General features: G+C 37.4%; 1 protein-coding gene across 1 annotated transcript in view; it reads left to right on the top strand.

Moving 5' to 3' along the window:
• The window catches only part of B3GNTL1 (UDP-GlcNAc:betaGal beta-1,3-N-acetylglucosaminyltransferase like 1), a 108,480-nt gene that overhangs the window by 2,900 nt on the left and 87,290 nt on the right, over nucleotides 1-18,290 (top strand). Inside the window, exons 2-5 of the mRNA XM_066565789.1 lie at nucleotides 538-654; nucleotides 754-853; nucleotides 5,784-5,848; nucleotides 14,612-14,677. Coding sequence (XP_066421886.1) covers nucleotides 538-654; nucleotides 754-853; nucleotides 5,784-5,848; nucleotides 14,612-14,677 — 348 coding nt within the window. The remainder of the gene's footprint in view (nucleotides 1-537; nucleotides 655-753; nucleotides 854-5,783; nucleotides 5,849-14,611; nucleotides 14,678-18,290) is intronic.

The following is an 18,290-nucleotide window of genomic DNA, read 5'->3' on the forward strand; positions in this document are numbered from 1 at the left end:
GGGCTGTAAGAGGAAGGCTGGGATGGCAGAGTGTGGAGCTGCATCACAGATCGAATTCCAGCATGCTTTAGAGCAGGTGGAGGTGGAATCAATGTTAAAATCTTGGCTGCACCCTGAGGGTCCAGCTGCATGTATGAGCATCTCCAATTAGGCTTGAAGGGAAATTGATGAGTGAGATGTATTAATGGAGGACAAAAGTGTCTTGAGAAATGCAGGAATACCAGAAGCAGGTTAGGGTGGTGTTACAGATGTTTCATTTGTGGGTTTGCTTCAGTGGTCTCTCTCTTGTTTCCTTGGACTTCCACCAAAAACCATCTTGTGGAACTTAATTTAAAAAGAAGGTCGATAGAGAAGAAAGCAAATCATATTTGTAAGAAAATAAAGGTTTTTCACCTACTTTTACATTTTTCAGATGCATTTTTTGGTGAAAGTTAGTTTCAGAAGGATCTGCTACTTCTCCTTTTTACTAAATATACTGTAAATAAACAAAAATATGCTTCCTGACATGCATGTGGATCTCTGTTTGTTCTTTTGTAGTCTATCATTTTGCCTGTTCACAACAGTGAGTGCTGGTTAGATGAATGCCTGAAGTCAGTTTGGGAACAAGATTTTAAAGGAACCATGGAGCTGTCAGTTTTTAATGATGCCAGCAAGGTGTGTTTCAGACCTTTAAAATACTGTCTCTAACAAGAATTTTTGGTTCACTTCAACACACAAATTAAAATAGCTGCATCTATGTAATTTTTTTTCTAGGATGGTTCAGCTGAAATAATTGAAAAATGGAAGATCAAGTTGGAAGAAATTGGTGTTTCAGTAGTCATTGGAACCAACAATTCCTCTCAGCCTCGAGGTGGTATGTAGATTAATTTTGTGAGAGTTTGGTTCTTATTGCAGGCACCTTCTGATTTTGAGTTTGAAAATGTCTTTGTAGCCATTTCCCCTGCAATGGAAAAAACCCACATTGTTTTCTAGAGCTCTGTTTGAAAACTCATTCCAATTTGAATTTGGCCCTGTTGCTTTGGGCTCTGTAGAATTTGTTTATATGTTCAAGGAAAGAACTTGGCTAAGCACTTGTGTGCTCTACTCTGCAAAAGCAAAAGAATTTTGTTTAATTGTAGTATACACAATGTTGCTAATGCTTACAATTTTACTGTGGCTTTCTGATATCTGATTTATCTTCAGGAGATGGGTTTTAAAAAAAAAATATTCAAAATTCTTTGCATAAGGATTTTAAAAGTAAATGCATATCTTTCAGTCCAGTAAAATAGACCCTGAAATAGAAAATAAATGCCTTTTTGATATTGCTTCAATGATCAAATCAAAACAGAGGTTTCAGAAGTTTTGATGTGAGCTAAAAACTCTCACTAAAGTCCCAAGTATTCACTCAAAGAGCTAAACCAATATGTTTAGTGAGCTGTCAGACAGGTGTATGATGTGATCCCCTATTCATTTGCATGCTAATATGAATTATCTCCCACTGCAGAAGATTACAAATAAATCTCTCTCTAAACAGATTTTCTTTTGCTTGCTTTGGTTGGTTTATGTTTGGGGGGTTTTAGCACAAAATCTTCCTACAATGTGAAACAGAAATAAAAGTCAGTTGCTTTTTGGAGAAGCTGTTGTTGAGTGCCAGTAAAGTTGGAAGATCACAAAGGAAGAGCAGTGTGCTCACATTTTGTACTGGAGCTGTGTAAACCAATGGTTCTCTCATTCTGGACTTTGTTTTAATGAGTAGACAGGTAGGAATTGTTGGTTCCAAGTTTGTGTCTTTGAAGTTATCTCTTAAAAGTCACACTTTGGAAACACTGTGACACAGAATTTGGACAGTTGCTGTTTTTTCACTGCACGTCCTGTTTGAAGTGTAAAAAACTCAGGCTCTTTAGAGTCTCCTCAAGATGATCTTCTTATGCAAAAGCCCACTTCTGTTCCAGAAAGTTTGCTTTTCATCCCCTGTTGAAACATGCAAATAAATTGGGAGTTTGTGCACTGAATTCATCTGCAACCTGGTAGAGGCCCCTGGCTTTATTTACTGTCATTTCTCCTGACTGTAGCTTTACATCTGTTTTTAAATAGTTGTCAGACATAGCAATACTGAAGTAACACAGCATAACCCTCACTATAAATATTTTTAGTATTTTAATACCTTTAGCATGAACTGGTGGTGTTTGGACAGTGCAGCTTGTAATATCAGAACTATTGGGCTGGTAATGACAAAAGGCAGACAAGGTTTTTAGAGGGAATTTTTCTCTTTTGGGCAACTGATACAGCTGGATGTGAGCAATGTCAAGAATTACTCATAATCCTGTAACTTTTTCTTCTTTTTTCTCCCCCCTCTGCTATTGGGTGATCAGTCTCTTTTCAAAACTGACTTCTTTTACTGATCAAGAAACTGATCAAGAGACTAGGAAGGTTACAATTTCTTAAATCAGAGAATAATCCCAGAGGTTGTTAATTCTGTTCCTTAAGATAGCCAGTAATGTTTCTGCTGATACCATCAGTGTTGTGTAACATATTTGCCATTTTTATAAACGTTTGCTGTGTCTAAAGTCTTGTTCCTACTAGAGTGTTGTATCAATTGTGTATAAACTAGGTTTTAGTATGCCAGAACACACAAGCAGGATGGGGTTTTTTAAAATTTTAGAATTCTGATGTCTGTTCACCTTTTCACTTCAGGAAACTGAACCTAAAATTGAGTTCCAGTTGTGAATTCCATTGTGCCATTAGGGATATGTCAGATTATTTAGATTATTTTTTGGTTTAGCATGCATTTATCAGTGTTGGGGTAACTGGAGACTGAACAGATCTCTAATAAATTGGGGGTAGGAGGGGCTGTGCACTGTTTAAATATGTAATTTAAATAATAGTGTGAATTGCATAGTGCTGCTAAAAAACAAACCCAGGCTTATCCATGTGGGAGACACTCTCAGGTCACCATTAAAACAAGGACATCTTTACTTACTTCATGGTTGTTAAATTTTAGAAGCAGGTTACTTGAAATCCATAGCATTTGTTTGCTTTTGGTGATTTACTTTCATTTTGTTAAGGACTAGGTACAACTGGAAGGAGTCTTGCCTTTAAAAGAAGATGCTTTGGTCCAGAAACAATGTACTAGGCAGGCTTCACATCTTCAACTATTTACACAAGATTAGGATTTATTTCTGATTCTTTTCGAACATGTAAAAGAAAGGGGGGGGGAACCTTGGAAAAAAGAAAGGGTCACTTGCCTAAAAAAAGGAAACCTTTTTCTTTCCAAGAGTAAGGAATGTTAATATCTCACTGAGGCTTAAGTTTTTACGGCTGTAGCCATGGTAACAGGCTCTTTTCACCAAGTAAGCAGGCCTTACAAAACTCAGAGACCTGGCACAAACATTTCATTTTGTTCACTAGAGTAATATTAAAGAATTTTTTTTTTACTCGTGCCAAACACAGAATTTGTTGTGGTGAAAGAATTTTTAATACCTAGTTTCTTCTATGGGGAGTTATATTTATCTTCTTAATAATTTAAAAAATATGTGTATTTTCTTCTCTCTCTTTTCTCTGAAAGATATCTGGTATATGAAAAACTTCAGGATGTTTCTGTCTTAAACACAGCAAGAAATATTTTCCAACTCATAACAAATACTAGATATTTCTTGATTTTATTTAAAGTGGCTTATTTGAAAATGAGATCTGAAATCCTTCAGGAAGTTCATAGAGTAAAATAATTGCCATCTTCTAGTTGCCTTGAAGCCTCCTTCACTATTTTCTTACAGTTTTGCTTCCTTGTAATTTCATTATTATCCATTGAAAGTTGCTGAAATACACTGAAATGTAAGTCCAGGCTGCTTTACAGCTGCTGTGCCTTCTGATAGTACTGATGTGTTTAAAATTGGGCAAACTTAATTCTGTCATCATTTTTGTGCTGTTCCTTTATCTCCTGCTTTCCTAGGGGTAAGTGGAGGACTGGGGGTTGCTGCTTTGGCATGCCCAGGCCTGCTGACTTGCATCAGTTGTTTCCCACTCCAACTGTGGTGCCAGGACCCAGCTCTGCTGCTGCTGTGGCAGCTCCTGTCTCTGCCAGCTGCTTTTTTACTGCCAGTGGGAAGGAGACTGAGAGTTACTGTGCAGATGAGATTCCATATTCATAGGTCTCTACAAGGTAGAATGTAAACATCCTGTAAAGTAATAAAGCCAAAAAACACACAATGAAGAGAAGTTGAGGTGAGGATTAAAGTACATGAGAAAAAATAACACAGTTATAAGGAAGGGCCTTTATTAGTCCTCTTCTGGTGCTAATGTTCCTTGAGGCAGTAAGAAATGCAGTCATAAGTCTTTTTCTGTACTTGGACAGCTCAGCAAAATAGCCAAGGAGCACGTGCATTACAACTAAGGGAACCTTTGAGCCCAGTTAAATCTGTTTCCTGAGCTAACTTAAATTTGTAACACATAAAAGGATATAAGAGAATTAGAGAACTCTGCTTTTTTTTTCAAATGCAAAGTCAGAAACTTTGTGGATAATATTATTTAAAATTATTCTGCTCCACTTCATGGTGAGAGTTTTTGGCTTTACATTTCTAGTTTTCCCCCATAGAGTAAAAAACCCTACAGTATTGCGTGTCTTCACAATGTTTATTTTGCAGGTCAGGGTGATCTTGCTGGATTCCCTGACTTGGTTCCATAAATACTCCAAAGGAAGCTTAGGTGTCTCATTTGTGACCAAGGGGAATCCATGCAGCATTTTTCAGACTAGCACTGGATGTAGTGTGGGCTTTTCTTAGAATGCTGCCCAGGGCAAGAATTCAGAGAGTTCTTAGGTTCACCTTATGTACCTGCAAAAATGATCCCAGTAAGCATTCCCACCTTGTGGGTGTATCCCAGTGGTTGCTGCAGTCCCATCCTTACCTTCAACTGTGCATTCCTGCTCCTTCTCATTTTTCTGCTTCTGCCATTTGTTTGATCCTCCAGAACAGTCATCTACTTCAGAAATTAAGCTGACAAAACAATTTTCTTCTCTAGTTTATTAATTTCTTGCTGAAATGAATGGGTTGGTAAAAAGATTCACCAAGTGTCAGGAGGTCAGAAACTGAGACACCCTGGGTGCCAATATTGTCATTTGTCTGAAGTGACATTTCAGTGTGGTCTGCATTGATGATACAACATGTTATGGTATGAATAAATCCCCTTTGTGCTCTGTGTATGTATCTAATAAATCAGCCTGCTTTGGCTCCTCTCTGCATCCCCTTTACATGAATGCCATGTGAAGGTTTTGCATTTGCAAACTTTATATTTGACAAGCACCCACAAATAGAACTTTTTGAGTCCTTCTGAGAACTTTGATGGGAGGAACAGCAGTTTCTGGTCATTTTATGATTTGCTGGTATTTTTTAAGGCTTAAAAGATGAATGTATGTACATCAAAGATTTTCAGTATCTGCTCTTTGCAAAGGGTTGGCCTTTAAAGGTCCCTTCCAGCCCAAAGCTGTCTGTGACTCTACAAGCTGAGGTTCTGGATATAAAACCTGCCCCCTTCAAGATACACATTACATATTATATCTTTGGGGAGGGCTGGCAGAAGTACTCTTATTCTACTTGATTGTAGAATTCTGGTAGTCACTCAGAGAAGGTGACTGACATAGGCCTCCTATTTCAATATTCACAAATTACCTTGCTTTAAATATGGAAAAATCTGGTACCTTATGTGATACTGATTTTTGTATTTTTTTCATTTATTCCTCATTTTATTAAGATTTAAAAAGATGTGACAGTAAAAACTCCTCCATATTTTTATCTTTGCTTTCTCAACAGTTGGATTTGCTAAAAATCAAGCAGTAATTCAGAGCTCAGGAACCTATCTCTGCTTTCTGGATTCAGTAAGTTAATGCTTTTTGTCTAACTTGGTTTTGTCAATATAATCCTTTCCTTTTTAATGGAGTTGCTGATTTGCTGTAAGACAACCTGCCTAAAGGAGTTTGTTTAACGTGCTGGTTGCTATTTATGGCTGTAAAGTTGTATTCCAACCTGTAGAAAGCCTTACATCATTCTTTGATAATATCAGATTTCACAAGCTGTTGTGAACAGGGCTGGGCAAGGTTGGTATTTAGGTGTTTTGAGGATTTCTCTTTCCCACATTCTTCAGAAAATTGTATTGATGAGAAACTAAGAGCTAATCTACTGGCTTTTTGATGTAAAATAGGAGAAGTCTCACCTTCCAAGCTGAATTTTTTTTTTCCTGTCCTTTGTTGGATATCTTCTGTGAAGCCATTGAGCTCAGTACCCCCCAGATAAGGATCTCACTTGTGCAGCTGAATATGCAGGAATGGTTTCACAAAGGTGCCCAGCTGAGCACAGCAGTGGGGCCGTGTGCTGGGAGCAGGCAAGAGGAGCAGGACCTTCAGGGCTCACTGATCTCCTGTAATTTCACCTGAAGATGGATTTTTTATTTCCCTCTGAACCCTCAGTTCATTGGAACTGAACTATGGGTTAGGGTAGGACAGGATGAACTGGCTGCTGGCAGGGTTGGTTTTCAGCTCCAATTCAACTGAATGTTTTGATTGGCTGTGCTTGTTAAAAAGTGGCTGTAGAGCTCCCATACCTGCTCTCACAACATTCTCAGCTTTAATTAGGGAAATCCTTCAGTTTGCAAACCCCACCTGCCTTATCAACTTGATGGAAGAAATTTTTTTTTTGTTCATATGTTAAAATGTTGTGATTTTTGTAATATATTGTTAGTCAGTGAGGCTGTTTGCATATCTAAAATTAAAAAAGAAAAAAAAAACCCAGGGGAATTTATGATTTGCAAAGTTTGGGTATTCTAGGCTTGCATTACATTGCAAGGGCATTTTAGGGAGTCTGTAGGATGAGAAATGTGTGTGCTTGAGCTGGCTGAAGTTGTCTGAGTACATGAATGAGAAATTAATCTACTCTTGTCCCATGAAGCTTCATATCTTCTGTCTCAAGTATGTATAGCATGATGTACTGAAGTAAATTATGGGTTTGTCTTTCTTTTCAATCCAGACAGATGTAGTTGTTTGAAAATCACTAGCAGTAAACTAGAAAATCAAATTCTCTACATGAAGTTAATTCATATTTTCCTAGTGATTCTTCAGAATTCTCAATTTGTTATTTACCATATATTAAAATCTTCCTGCTGCTGCATTGTTTCTGTTGGCTGACTATTGCAGGAAAACAAAACATCAGGGGATCAAATTACAGTTATTAAGGAATATAACTGGTAATGATGGTGTATTTCTGCAATATTGTCATTACCAGAGGTTTATATTTAATATTTTCAAGAATTACTTGAAGTGAGTTGAGGATTTTATGGTTTACAGTGTGGATAAACTTAGGAGAAGTTAAAAAGATTTTTCTGTTCTATGCATTTCTATTGCTTCTTCAAATCAGAGGCATTCTGGACTACCAGAAGCCCAATCTTGTTACAAAAGAAATATTAAATACCTGGCGTAACTTAAATGTATTTTCTACTGTCTCCCCTTGTGACTACCATGTTTTGCTGAAAACAGATCAGACCAAATAAAATGGATGTTGAAACTGCTACAAGTCCAAAAATTACTCAGTGTTTTGGCTGTAGTTAGTAAATGTTGTGTGATAGAAGCTGGGGCACAGATGTTGCCAGCTGTTTAACAACTCTGCTTCCACACACCACCTACCTTCTTCATTTCAGTCACCAGTCCAGGATCCAGCTCTCTAGGAAGGAATGTTGATATCAGCCTGTTGGAATGTGCTGCAGTAATGCCAAGGAATTGACCTTCAGGAGTGCAGCCACCGTTTCAGCTCTGCTACAGGTGGATGTGGAGAGGAATGGAGCTGTTTGTGCACATTACAAATAGCTGGAGAAATGCATCCCTGGCTTGTGGTGGATTCTTTGTTTTCTCTGTGAAGTGAAATGAGAGGATGAGCGTATTTGGGAGCATCTTTGGAACTGCTGGCTCCAGCAAGGATGTTTGTGCTTGCCATTCCAGCTGGAGCCAAGCTGCTCGTGTCATGTCTCTCAACACAGATTTCTGAGGACAACAAACTGGGAAGAAACGTGGAAAAAAAAGGCTACAGGTCTCAGAACTGTCAGAATTTGATCAGCCTTTTCTAGTATGAAGTGGCAGCTGTTGGACTAACAGCTATTGTGGAGTTTTTTTACTGTGGTTGTTGACACAGATTTCACCTCCAAGCTACTAAGGCAATTTTTTCCCCTCTGGGAAAGCAAGTAGAAAAATTGAAGTTACTTAACAATTTTTTCATAATATGGGAAAATGAGGGCTAATTTTGCAAATATATTTCACTGTTAGCTTTTCTTCTTCAAATTCTCTGCATTGTGACTTTATCTGCCAGTTTCATTGTACTGTAGCTGTAATTTATCACTTCTCTGGGGTGGTGCCATCTTTGTTAGAAGCATTTACCCCCTTGCAGCACAGCAGAACTCTTACACTGAAAATTCTGCTTTGAACTGCTGTTTTCATTGACATGCACATAAACATGCCTCTACTTGTCTGAAACTGTATTTCTTTAAAAAAGGATCATGCTTTCATTTCATCCTAATAATCTGTGGAGGTTTTATTTCAGGTTTATTCTGTGGAGTTTCCAGGTTTTATTTCAGGTTTATTCAGTGTGTTGTTGGAGAGTTCCTTACTGTTAAAGAAGAAACATAAAAATGTGTTCTTTGTTGACCTGCAGTGTTTCAAACCCAGTCATAATCACTTGAGAATTTAACGTGCTTGTTTCAATCTTTTGAAAGGCTCTGTTGGCAATGTATCACAATTTCAGAGATTCTCAGGCAGTTCAAAAACATGACTTTAAACCATGTTCCCACAGTGTCACTGCTTGCTAATAGTCAAAAATGCCATGGGAACACAGGTAAGTTTTATTCACCAAAAATGAGGGTGAACCACAGCAGATTTCTCATTCCTGTGATGGAATTGGCAGCTGCTGACCTGTTCCTTTTGGTTTGGAAGATTTGTTTGCATGATTTAAATTGGGAATGGTAATTCTTAATTGCTGTGGGCATAATTGCTCAATTTCAAATTGCATGTGTTCCTTGAGGTTCAAGTTCAAACCCACCTCGTTGAGGGGGTGTTGCTAAAGGCCTTGGAGGAAGGTGGTGGGACCCTCCCCAGCCAGGTGTGTCAGGCACACAAACAGATTGGCTTTTCCAGCCTCTGTAACTTCCTGGCTTTGGAAGCATGGATTTCCTCTTAGTTGCCATTACAGGCATCAATAAACTTCTGAAATATCCCTCCTCTCTTTCAAATTAGTCTGTATTTCTTAGGAAATGAAGATGTGATCAGAGGTCATGTATTTCCTTTCCGTTGTTGTTTAACATACTGGGAACTTATCCTCTGATTTAAAAACTGAAATAAGCTGTTACACAATTAGCAGGTGTGGATGTAGTGGTGAACTCCATTACCAGAAGAATTGTCCATCTTTCCTAATCACTAATGAGCCCCAAAAAGTCAAAATAGGAGTGCTCGAAGGCATCATTCCTATTATTGTTTTGTAAAGATGTATTAAAACCAGATTAAATGCCTCTGTCTGGTATGAAATGTTAAATGAAGAAGAAAACCTTCAGAATTTGGTTGCCATAACCTCTCCCTACATGTGTCTTCATCTATTCAGTAGTTAAAGAGGGCATTTGGAATCACTGGTGAAGTTTTACTCTTGTGTGGATTTACTGGCTTTGCTGTTGAACACCTTGTGTGGATTTACTGGCTTTGCTGTTGAACACCTTGTGAATTACCTGCTTCACTTGGCTGCAAACACATCATTTTTTTCAGTGATCTAACTATGAGAAAAAATCAAAGGTGATCTCCAGTGACCACAGAAAAGCAAGATATGGAAAGGCATGTGTCTGCATTTGTTGAATAAATGCACTGAGGTGGGAGCTGCTTCTACAGCAAAAGTTTCCTGACCAGCTAATAGTGATGCTTAATAAAAGATTCCATTAAAAAGATTGTCAGGCTCATAAGAGCACCACGTAGATCTTTCCATGTAGACCTGTTTGTTGCTTTGCTCAAAAAAAAGAAAGGTGCTCAATGCAGTCAGCTTCTTAAATTTGAAATGTTTTCTTTGTTGTCCCCTTTCTCAGTTTAATTTGGGAGTAGAAACAGAAAAGTAGCATTTTTTCTGATGATTTTTTCTTGCAAGTACTGCCAGGTGATCAGTCCCAGGTGATCTGTGGGTGCCATTGGAGTGCCTGGTTCCAGTGAGTTTGACAGTGTGGGGGTGTTCAAGCAGCAGCCCCTGCAGGATTGCCGGGATCAGGGCGTTTCCTTCAGCAGAGCTGTTGACAGGCCACGTCTTGGAGGTCCCAGGCATTTCACTTTCCTGCTTCAAGGAGTTGAACTGAACAATAGCAAAGAAAGATTTTCCCTCTGGTCTGAGCAGGTGCAGGATAAATGAATGGACCATTTGATGAATTGAAAGATTTTGGAGATGCCATATTGTTGCTCAGTGAGTGAAACATTCCTCCCGCTGCTGCTGCTGGTTGTATTTTGAATTTAATAGCTGTGATGGGAAGAAGGTGCTGTTCTTATGGGAGTGGAGTGTATCAGCTCTCAATCCTTTTTTATTTTTTTATTTTGAGCAGCCAAATATGAAGGAGTTTGGAAAAGCAGGAGATGCTGAGTCTGTAATGTGAGCCTAAGAAAGCACCTCAGTACTGACCTATAATATTTTGTTTTCTGTGAACTTGCCCTTGGTTGCAAGAAGTAGATGTGTATTGTGCATTGAATTGTATATTTTGTTTTACTTTCTCAAGTGCAGAAGCACCAAATTTTAAGGGAAGATGATGAAGTCACCACTGTGGAGCCCAATGTGCTCCACACAGCCTGGCTGAAGGGGCCAGCTTTTGTATTCCAAGTATATGATTAGGGAAGGCATGCACTTCTTTAGCATTTATTTTAAATTTCTTTTATTTTGTCCATTCTTTTCATGTGAGAAATTTCTCTTCATCCTGTCAGCTGTATATCTACTAGGGGACAACCATTAGAGGCTTCCATGTGAACAGAGACACTTGGATTTTATTGTAAACTTCTCTTTTGTTAAAATTATTTTTCAATGTAAGTCACTTCTACTATTGTTATCTTCCCTACTCTCACCTAGGAAACAGAAACAAACTAAATATACTTCCCTTTTTTGTATAGGCCCTTTTTTTTTCTGTCTGAAATGAGTGAAAATAATTTGGAAAGTGTTTGCCTGATTACTGAGGTTTTATTCTCAGTGTTAAACCAAAAAAAAAAAGATGACCAAACTCTGCATGTAGAAACCAAAGTCTGGCAACACATGTGCTGAATTCAATATCAGAAGTGCAACAGCTTTGATAGAAAATTTGTGATTCATTGTGTACTGTTGGGTAAAATATTTTACCATCTTAGTTGTTTAATACTATAGTTGCTAAAATTCCATCATTCTTTTTAAGGTGCTCTTACTTTGTGGTACAATCACTTTGGTTTTACTCATTCAAATTTATTTAGGTTTTCAAATCCATCTGATTGTCTTAAATCCATCTGAGTTCCCTAAGATGGTTTCATGATAAATACATTTATAAATGCATGGTTACCTTTCCAGTCGCCCATAGTGAGGAATCTGTCAAAATTGGATTTTGCAGTTACTTTTCTGGTACCAACCTGAATCCAAAAAAGCTGAATGATGATTGAATCTCATTTCTGTCTTAGGTGTGATTTATATTTTGTGCTCATTATTATAGTATTATTATATTACTCATTAGTATTATATATAATATTAGTATATAGTATATATATAGTATAGTATATATATATATTAGTGTAGAGTATATAGTATATATATATATTAGTATATAATATATATATAGTATATATATAGTATATATATAGTATTATTATATTACTCAATATTATAGCATTTGGGATTATGCCCTAAACTATTATATTTATTGTATATAGTATTATTTATTAGTAGTAGTATTATATAGCATTACATATACTATTAGTATATGCTATATATAGTATTGTTAGTTACTCATTATTATAGTATTTGGGATTATGCCCTAAACTATTATGATATATAGTATTATTTATTAATAGTAGTATTATATATAGTATTAGTATATGCTATATATAGTATTGTTAATTACTCATTATTATAGTATTTGGGATTATGCCCTAAACTATTATATTCTTTATTTCCCCCCATCTTTCTTTCTCCTTCCATGAACTCAGAAGGTCTCCCAGAACCATCCAGCAGTGCAGTGTGTGTGTGTAAAGCTGCTAATAAAAAAATCAGACAGAATTATTAAAAGAAACACAGGTCATACAGGGTAAGAGTTCACAGAGTTTTCTGGCATTAGAGAACAAAGCTGTATTAATAAAAAGAGGCATTTAGAAGTTTTTGTGGTTATAGTGCCCCCTCTTTAGCTGGAGTTTACAGAATTCTGATGCTCCCTGATAGCCTAAGCCCCAGATCTGTGAGTTTTGCCAATAGCATCAAACTGACCCCGTGTTTTCTTAGGGGAATGGGGCCATTCCTGTCAAACTGGGTGGTTATGAAAACATGACATCGACCTCTTTGGTGCATAGGTTATTTTGATTTGGTTTGAATGCTTTCCATGCTGATTTAACCTTTTTAAATCAAGTCTATTATTTTTCATCTTTGTGAATGTGAGAGTTCTCTCTCTTGTGTGGGATCACGAACAGTGAGATCTTTTAGCACAAGAGCAAATGTTGTATCTTTTAAAAAATTAGGGTAACGTTGTTCTGAGCATCGAAATTCCTGCCTTTTTGGTGGATTTCCCTTTTTTTTTTCCTTTTTCCCCCATTTTTATCCCTTCCCTCTTTTTCTCATTTTCCTTTTTCTTCCCTTTTTTCCCCTCTTTTCCCCACTTTTCCTTCTTTTCCCCCCTTTTTTCCCTTTTTTCCCTTTTTTTCCCTTTTTTCCCCTTTTCCCCCTTTTTTTTCCTCTTCCTTTGGATTTACCAAGAAAACATCTAAGGATCCTTAGCAACTTGTAAGAGAGGGAACACAGTTCAGTTAAATATATATCTGCTATTGCTTGTATGAAAACCAGATTTTAATTCACAAAAATCAGCTCTTATTTGGCATAAAGAAATAGGATTGTGATTTTTCTTGTGGGAAATAGGGTAAAGGTTTTATGGGAACACTTGCTTGAACTGGAATTCTGGTGCTCTATGGATAAAAGTGGATGAGGTGGTAAATAATATTATTGTAGTTTTGAAGTCATGGGAAATCAGAAGGGTTTTTTGCTCTATTGGCTTTGAAAATCAGGAACAGCTGTCATGTTTTTTACTAAACATATCCTAAATGCAAAATACAGAAAAATACTTTTGACAACTTAGTCCTCCCATCTTTTATAAACTTATGTGTGATAAGAGTCAGTTTTATTATTATTTAGTTTTATCTTTAACCTTGAATTGTATTAAATAGTTGGATCTACTTCTGAAACTTTTTTTATCATGCATGTTTTGATAAAACTATAGGGGCACCTTTATAGCGAGGTCATTCAACTCTTCAAGCTGTAGATATTTAAACACTATTTTCTTTTTGTTGCTGTTGACTTGATGGGAAGTTTTAATGTGAAAGTGGTTGGAAATTCAATATTGAGGGTTTGTGCTCTAATAGGAAAACCAGAATGATTTCAGTGTGAGGAACTGTTAAAAGGGTGTCTGTAGAACAGGAATTCAGGGCTCCTTTGAATTATGTTTGCCTGATTAAGTTTATTTGGAAATACTCTGAGAAGAAATAGGCTGTGTTAGCTTTAACAAGGATCTCAAAAAGGCTGATTCTTTAAAAGGGGGGAAATGTGGCACCAACATGGAAAAGAATATAGGTAGAAACCTCAGGGGCCTAAAAAATTTAGGGAAGAAAAATTATGCTATAGTTTCTATAAACTGTAGAATCACTGTCTAGAAAGGATTTAATTTTGGACAGGAAATAATAAAAATTTGAAAGGAATCTCTCCTAACAGTTCAAGGCAGGATAGCCTTGTTACTGACTTTTCACAAAACAACCTGTCCTTTTGTATGTAAAGAGAACAGATCTTTATGCTGCAAGTGGAAGAAGTACTGACACAAAATCTAAATCCAGATGCGTGTTTTAAAGCCAGTGTCCATGCTAATGCATTCTATGAGTGTGGGTACTTCCCTTTTTTCCTTTTCCTTAGAATTTTCTCATTTCACAAGTACTAGTTTTTTATGAAATATGACATCTTTTTAGATTAGAAACCAAAGGCTTTTCATTTTCAGTGGAACAAGGCACAGCCAGATTTCAGAGAACATTTCCTCACATTGCTACTTTAACTGAGGGTAGTTCCTTGTCCTCACACTGCCAGTGCTGCTGGGGGAGTTGGGAAAGAGCTGGAGAGTTTCTTGAGAAATAAATGTGCAATGTGTGGGTGCTGTGGGTGTGTGTTGAGATCACAGCACCATTGTCATGGAGTAGTTTTGATCACTTCCAGCTCCAGCAGCATCCAGTTCAATCCACAAAAAGTGTGAAGTCGCTTCATATCTGTTCCATTTGCATTTCTGACTGCCAGCCAGTAAAATGATGTTCATTTAGCAACATATTCTAAAGTGTGTCAGTAGTGTTCTGTGACCCTTTTTATGCTCAGTAACAGTGTGCTATTTATTCCAGGATGATGTGATGATGCCACAGCGGGTTAGGCTGCAGCACCAAGTTGCCATTCAACACCCAAACAGTGTGAGTACTTTTTTCTTGTGTGTATTTCTGGGTTTTTCTTTGACAGAGTTCCGGATACATCTTTAAAAGGATATGAAAATTTCACAGTGGGGCTGGGGGAGGCAAAGCAATAACCAGTGTATTCTTTTCCTTTATTTTTAATCCTTGCACTGAATGGGAGCTTTGATTGAACTTCTTTTCTTCCTTTTATTTTCTCTCTTCAGAAAACCAGATCTCATTACAACAGTGATACTCTTTTGCAAATAAGTATATAGGTTTGGCTAATGTCTGTAATCTAAAGGAGAATGCCTTTTTTATGTAGCCTTTCCAAGTCATGTGAAAAGCTGCAAAGGATTGGCTACAGCTATGGTTTATCTGCTTTTAATAATTAAGGAACTGTAAACCATAGGGAATGTATGGGTTGTTACCAGTGATCAACTGGCCTAAAGTTCAGCTGAAGATTCTCTCTATGCCTGCCTGTAAAATGAAACATTATTAGAATTCCATTCTTTATTCCTGTGAAATAAACTGTCAGAAATATTCTATGAGAGAGTTTTTCTCTGATCGATATGATTTTGGTTTTATATGATTTTCTTTGATTAGAATCAATGTTCTTTCGAGAGAGTTTGTGCATAGGTTCTACTTATCCAAAGATTATATATATATATATTATATATATATACTTGTTGTGCATATATATGTATATATATACTTGTTATGGCAGTCAATACTACTGACAAAGATACTCCTTTATAAACTTGAAAACTGAGTTTGTTTTTGTCAACAAAATCATCCTTATTGTTTCCACATTTCTGACATTTTCTCTTGTGATACCTCAGTGTGCCAGAGGTTTCTGGAAAGGAAAGGTTGATTGACTTGGTCTGCCATGAAGGTGTTTCCTGCAGGTATCTGAACAAAACACAGTTTTGGGATTATTGCTTTCTGTCAACAAAACACCTTTTGAACTTTTTGAACTCCAAAAGACACTTTTTTGGCTGAGGGATGTCTGCCAAACAACCTGCTGCTTAGCAGTGGGATGTGTACCTGCTCATCACACCACCTGTCTTAGGGTTCTTCTGAAATCTGATCCCTTGCAATGGGATTTATTAAATTGTAGCTTTAATAGTACCTGAGTAGCAGTTAACCTAATTCACATTACAAACACAATAAAATGATAAATCCAAAGTTGTTTTTGTTCTGATATCCATCAGTTAATGTCATTCTGCAGTCAGATGCCAAAAAACCAGAAAGGCAAGTTGATCCAGTATGCTTGTTTTATGGAAATTAGTGCTAAGAGCTATCATATTTCTTGCTTATATGGCTTCTATAGATGTAAATTAAAACTTTTAAAATTAGACTAAATTCAACTAAACAGTTTGTAGTCTTTTTTAGGAAGTATTTCAACTGTTTTGTTTATATTCTGTTAAACTTTAGTGCCCAACAACCCTCAGTTCGAGCTGTTAAATGACAATCAAACAAGTAATAAAGAGGACCTGAGTAGACAGAAGAGTCTTTATGACCTCTTCTAAGCAACACAAACCTGTTTCTGCCATGTTCCAAACTCAGGTGAATTTATGGTCCTGTTTCAGTCTGGTATTTGTGGTGGCCCTGCCTTGGCTGGGTTCTGTCACTCCTCAGAAGGATGGGGTGGAGGGAGACAGAGAAGGTGGAAAAAACCTGTGGGTCAAGATAAGGTAATTTATTTTTTATTAAAAGCAAAAGGAGCAGTCCTTTGGTCAGTTTGGATCTGACTGCCTTGCCCACCCTCAGCCTTGTGGAGAGGGAAAATGTTGGAAAGAGCCTTGGGAGCAGGGCTCAGAGCCCTGGTGTGTTACCAGCACACAGCACTGGGAGGGCTGGAAAGGCAGAATTAACTCTATTTCCACCAAAGCCAGCACATTTTCCATGTTACAGGTACAGAAAATGTGTGGGATGCCTGGGTGAGGTGTAACCTGCTGGGTTAATGTTGGATTTTACAGAATTCTAATTCAAAGGTCTGAAGGAGAAAGGGGAGCACATCCAGCTGTTTCTGGTGAGCAAATAGATCAGATTGGTCCAGGGCCCCTCAACAGTTCTGACACAACTTTGGGAAAAGTTGGCCTGCTCACAAATCTACTGACCAGTGGCAGCATGGACTTGTGCTCTTAAAAGAATGATCTCTCTGCTGTCCTCAGAATAATCATGCCATTCAATTTGCTGGCCTTGGAAGATATTTGGGGATGTTTGAAGGAAGTTCTGTTCTGTGTTTGAAGTTCTGGCTTGGCTTCAATCAGTCTGATAAACCAGAGTAGGTGGAGGGGAAAAAAAAAAAATTAAAACAAAAAGCAGAAGGTTGAGAAATGCCTGTGAAGCAGTGAGCTTTTTTGGTTTGTTCCTGAAATTCTGATTTGCAGAATTTGCACTTTCCACTGTTTTGCAACTTCTCCTGACCTGGATTTTTGACTTTATGCAGTCTCAATATACTTTCAGAAATTTTATTCCTAATCCTGGTCCTGCTGATTGTTACTGGGAGTCAGATTTGAAGACCACTGCTCCCAGTGGGCCTTGATATTGTAGGCTTCAGTCTGCTGTTGTTGTTACTATTCATCTGCAGGTAGGAAAATCTCCAACTCTGCCCACCAAGAGAAATCTCCCAGGTCCTAATTAATCCCTGAGGTTCTTCCTCTTTTGTGTTACTCTTAAATGCAAATTGCCTTACTCTGATTTGAAGCCTGGTTACTAAACAGAAGAACCAAAGATATCAGATGCCTCTGGGATCTTCCCAACAAATTATTCTTTAAAGAAACCTGTGTCTCCATCTCTGGAAAAGCAAGAAGCTTGCCCCAGGTTCAGATACTGGAACACTGAGGTAACAGCAGCAGCCTTTGTGTCTCATTTCCTGGATCACAGACTCCTTAATTGTGCTTTAAAGACCAAGTTAATTTCTGTTCTCTTAAGTTGCTCTTATCTGGACACTTTTTAAAAATAAGGCTTGAGGGTGGAACTGTTCTGACCTTGGAAATGTTCAGAGTGGAGGATTTTGGATCTCAAAATACAAATCATTAATGCATTGTGCTTTTTGTTAAAGCACAACTGCTGTCACCTTGTCCTCTGATGACTATTTTACATCATCTCCAAGTCCCCCTCACATGGATTCTGTAATTAGACACTCTCAGAAGACACAAGTTTTTGAGAGTCTGTGTTTATACTACAAATTCTTAATTTATATAAATTTATAAATAATTTATACTATAAATTAATTTATACTACAAATTCTTAAGTTCTGCTTAAGAAATATCAGGCTCAGTGCAAATCCCTACTTTTAGCAGTTGTGAAGCTCAGGAACATTATTCTGGTTTCATTTATCCCTAGAAACTGCATCTGTCCCATTTATCCAGGATAAGCCAGGTGTTGCTGATTTACCAACCACATAACATGTATGCTTTGTTGGCAGCTAATTAATAGGAAGATTCAAGCTTCCATTTCTTAATTCTGAAAAAATCATGCCTTCATATCTTATTCTGTGTTCTTCTGCAGCTCCAACCTGGTGTATGTACTGGTGTTCTACAGAACAACTTCCTAAGTTTGGAGTAGCCCAGGAAATTATTTCCCAAACCACACACACTGTGCTGTTTTTCACTCTGCCTCACATTTA

The sequence above is a fragment of the Molothrus aeneus genome, chromosome 25 (assembly GCF_037042795.1).
Source record: "Molothrus aeneus isolate 106 chromosome 25, BPBGC_Maene_1.0, whole genome shotgun sequence".
NCBI lineage: Eukaryota > Metazoa > Chordata > Aves > Passeriformes > Icteridae > Molothrus > Molothrus aeneus.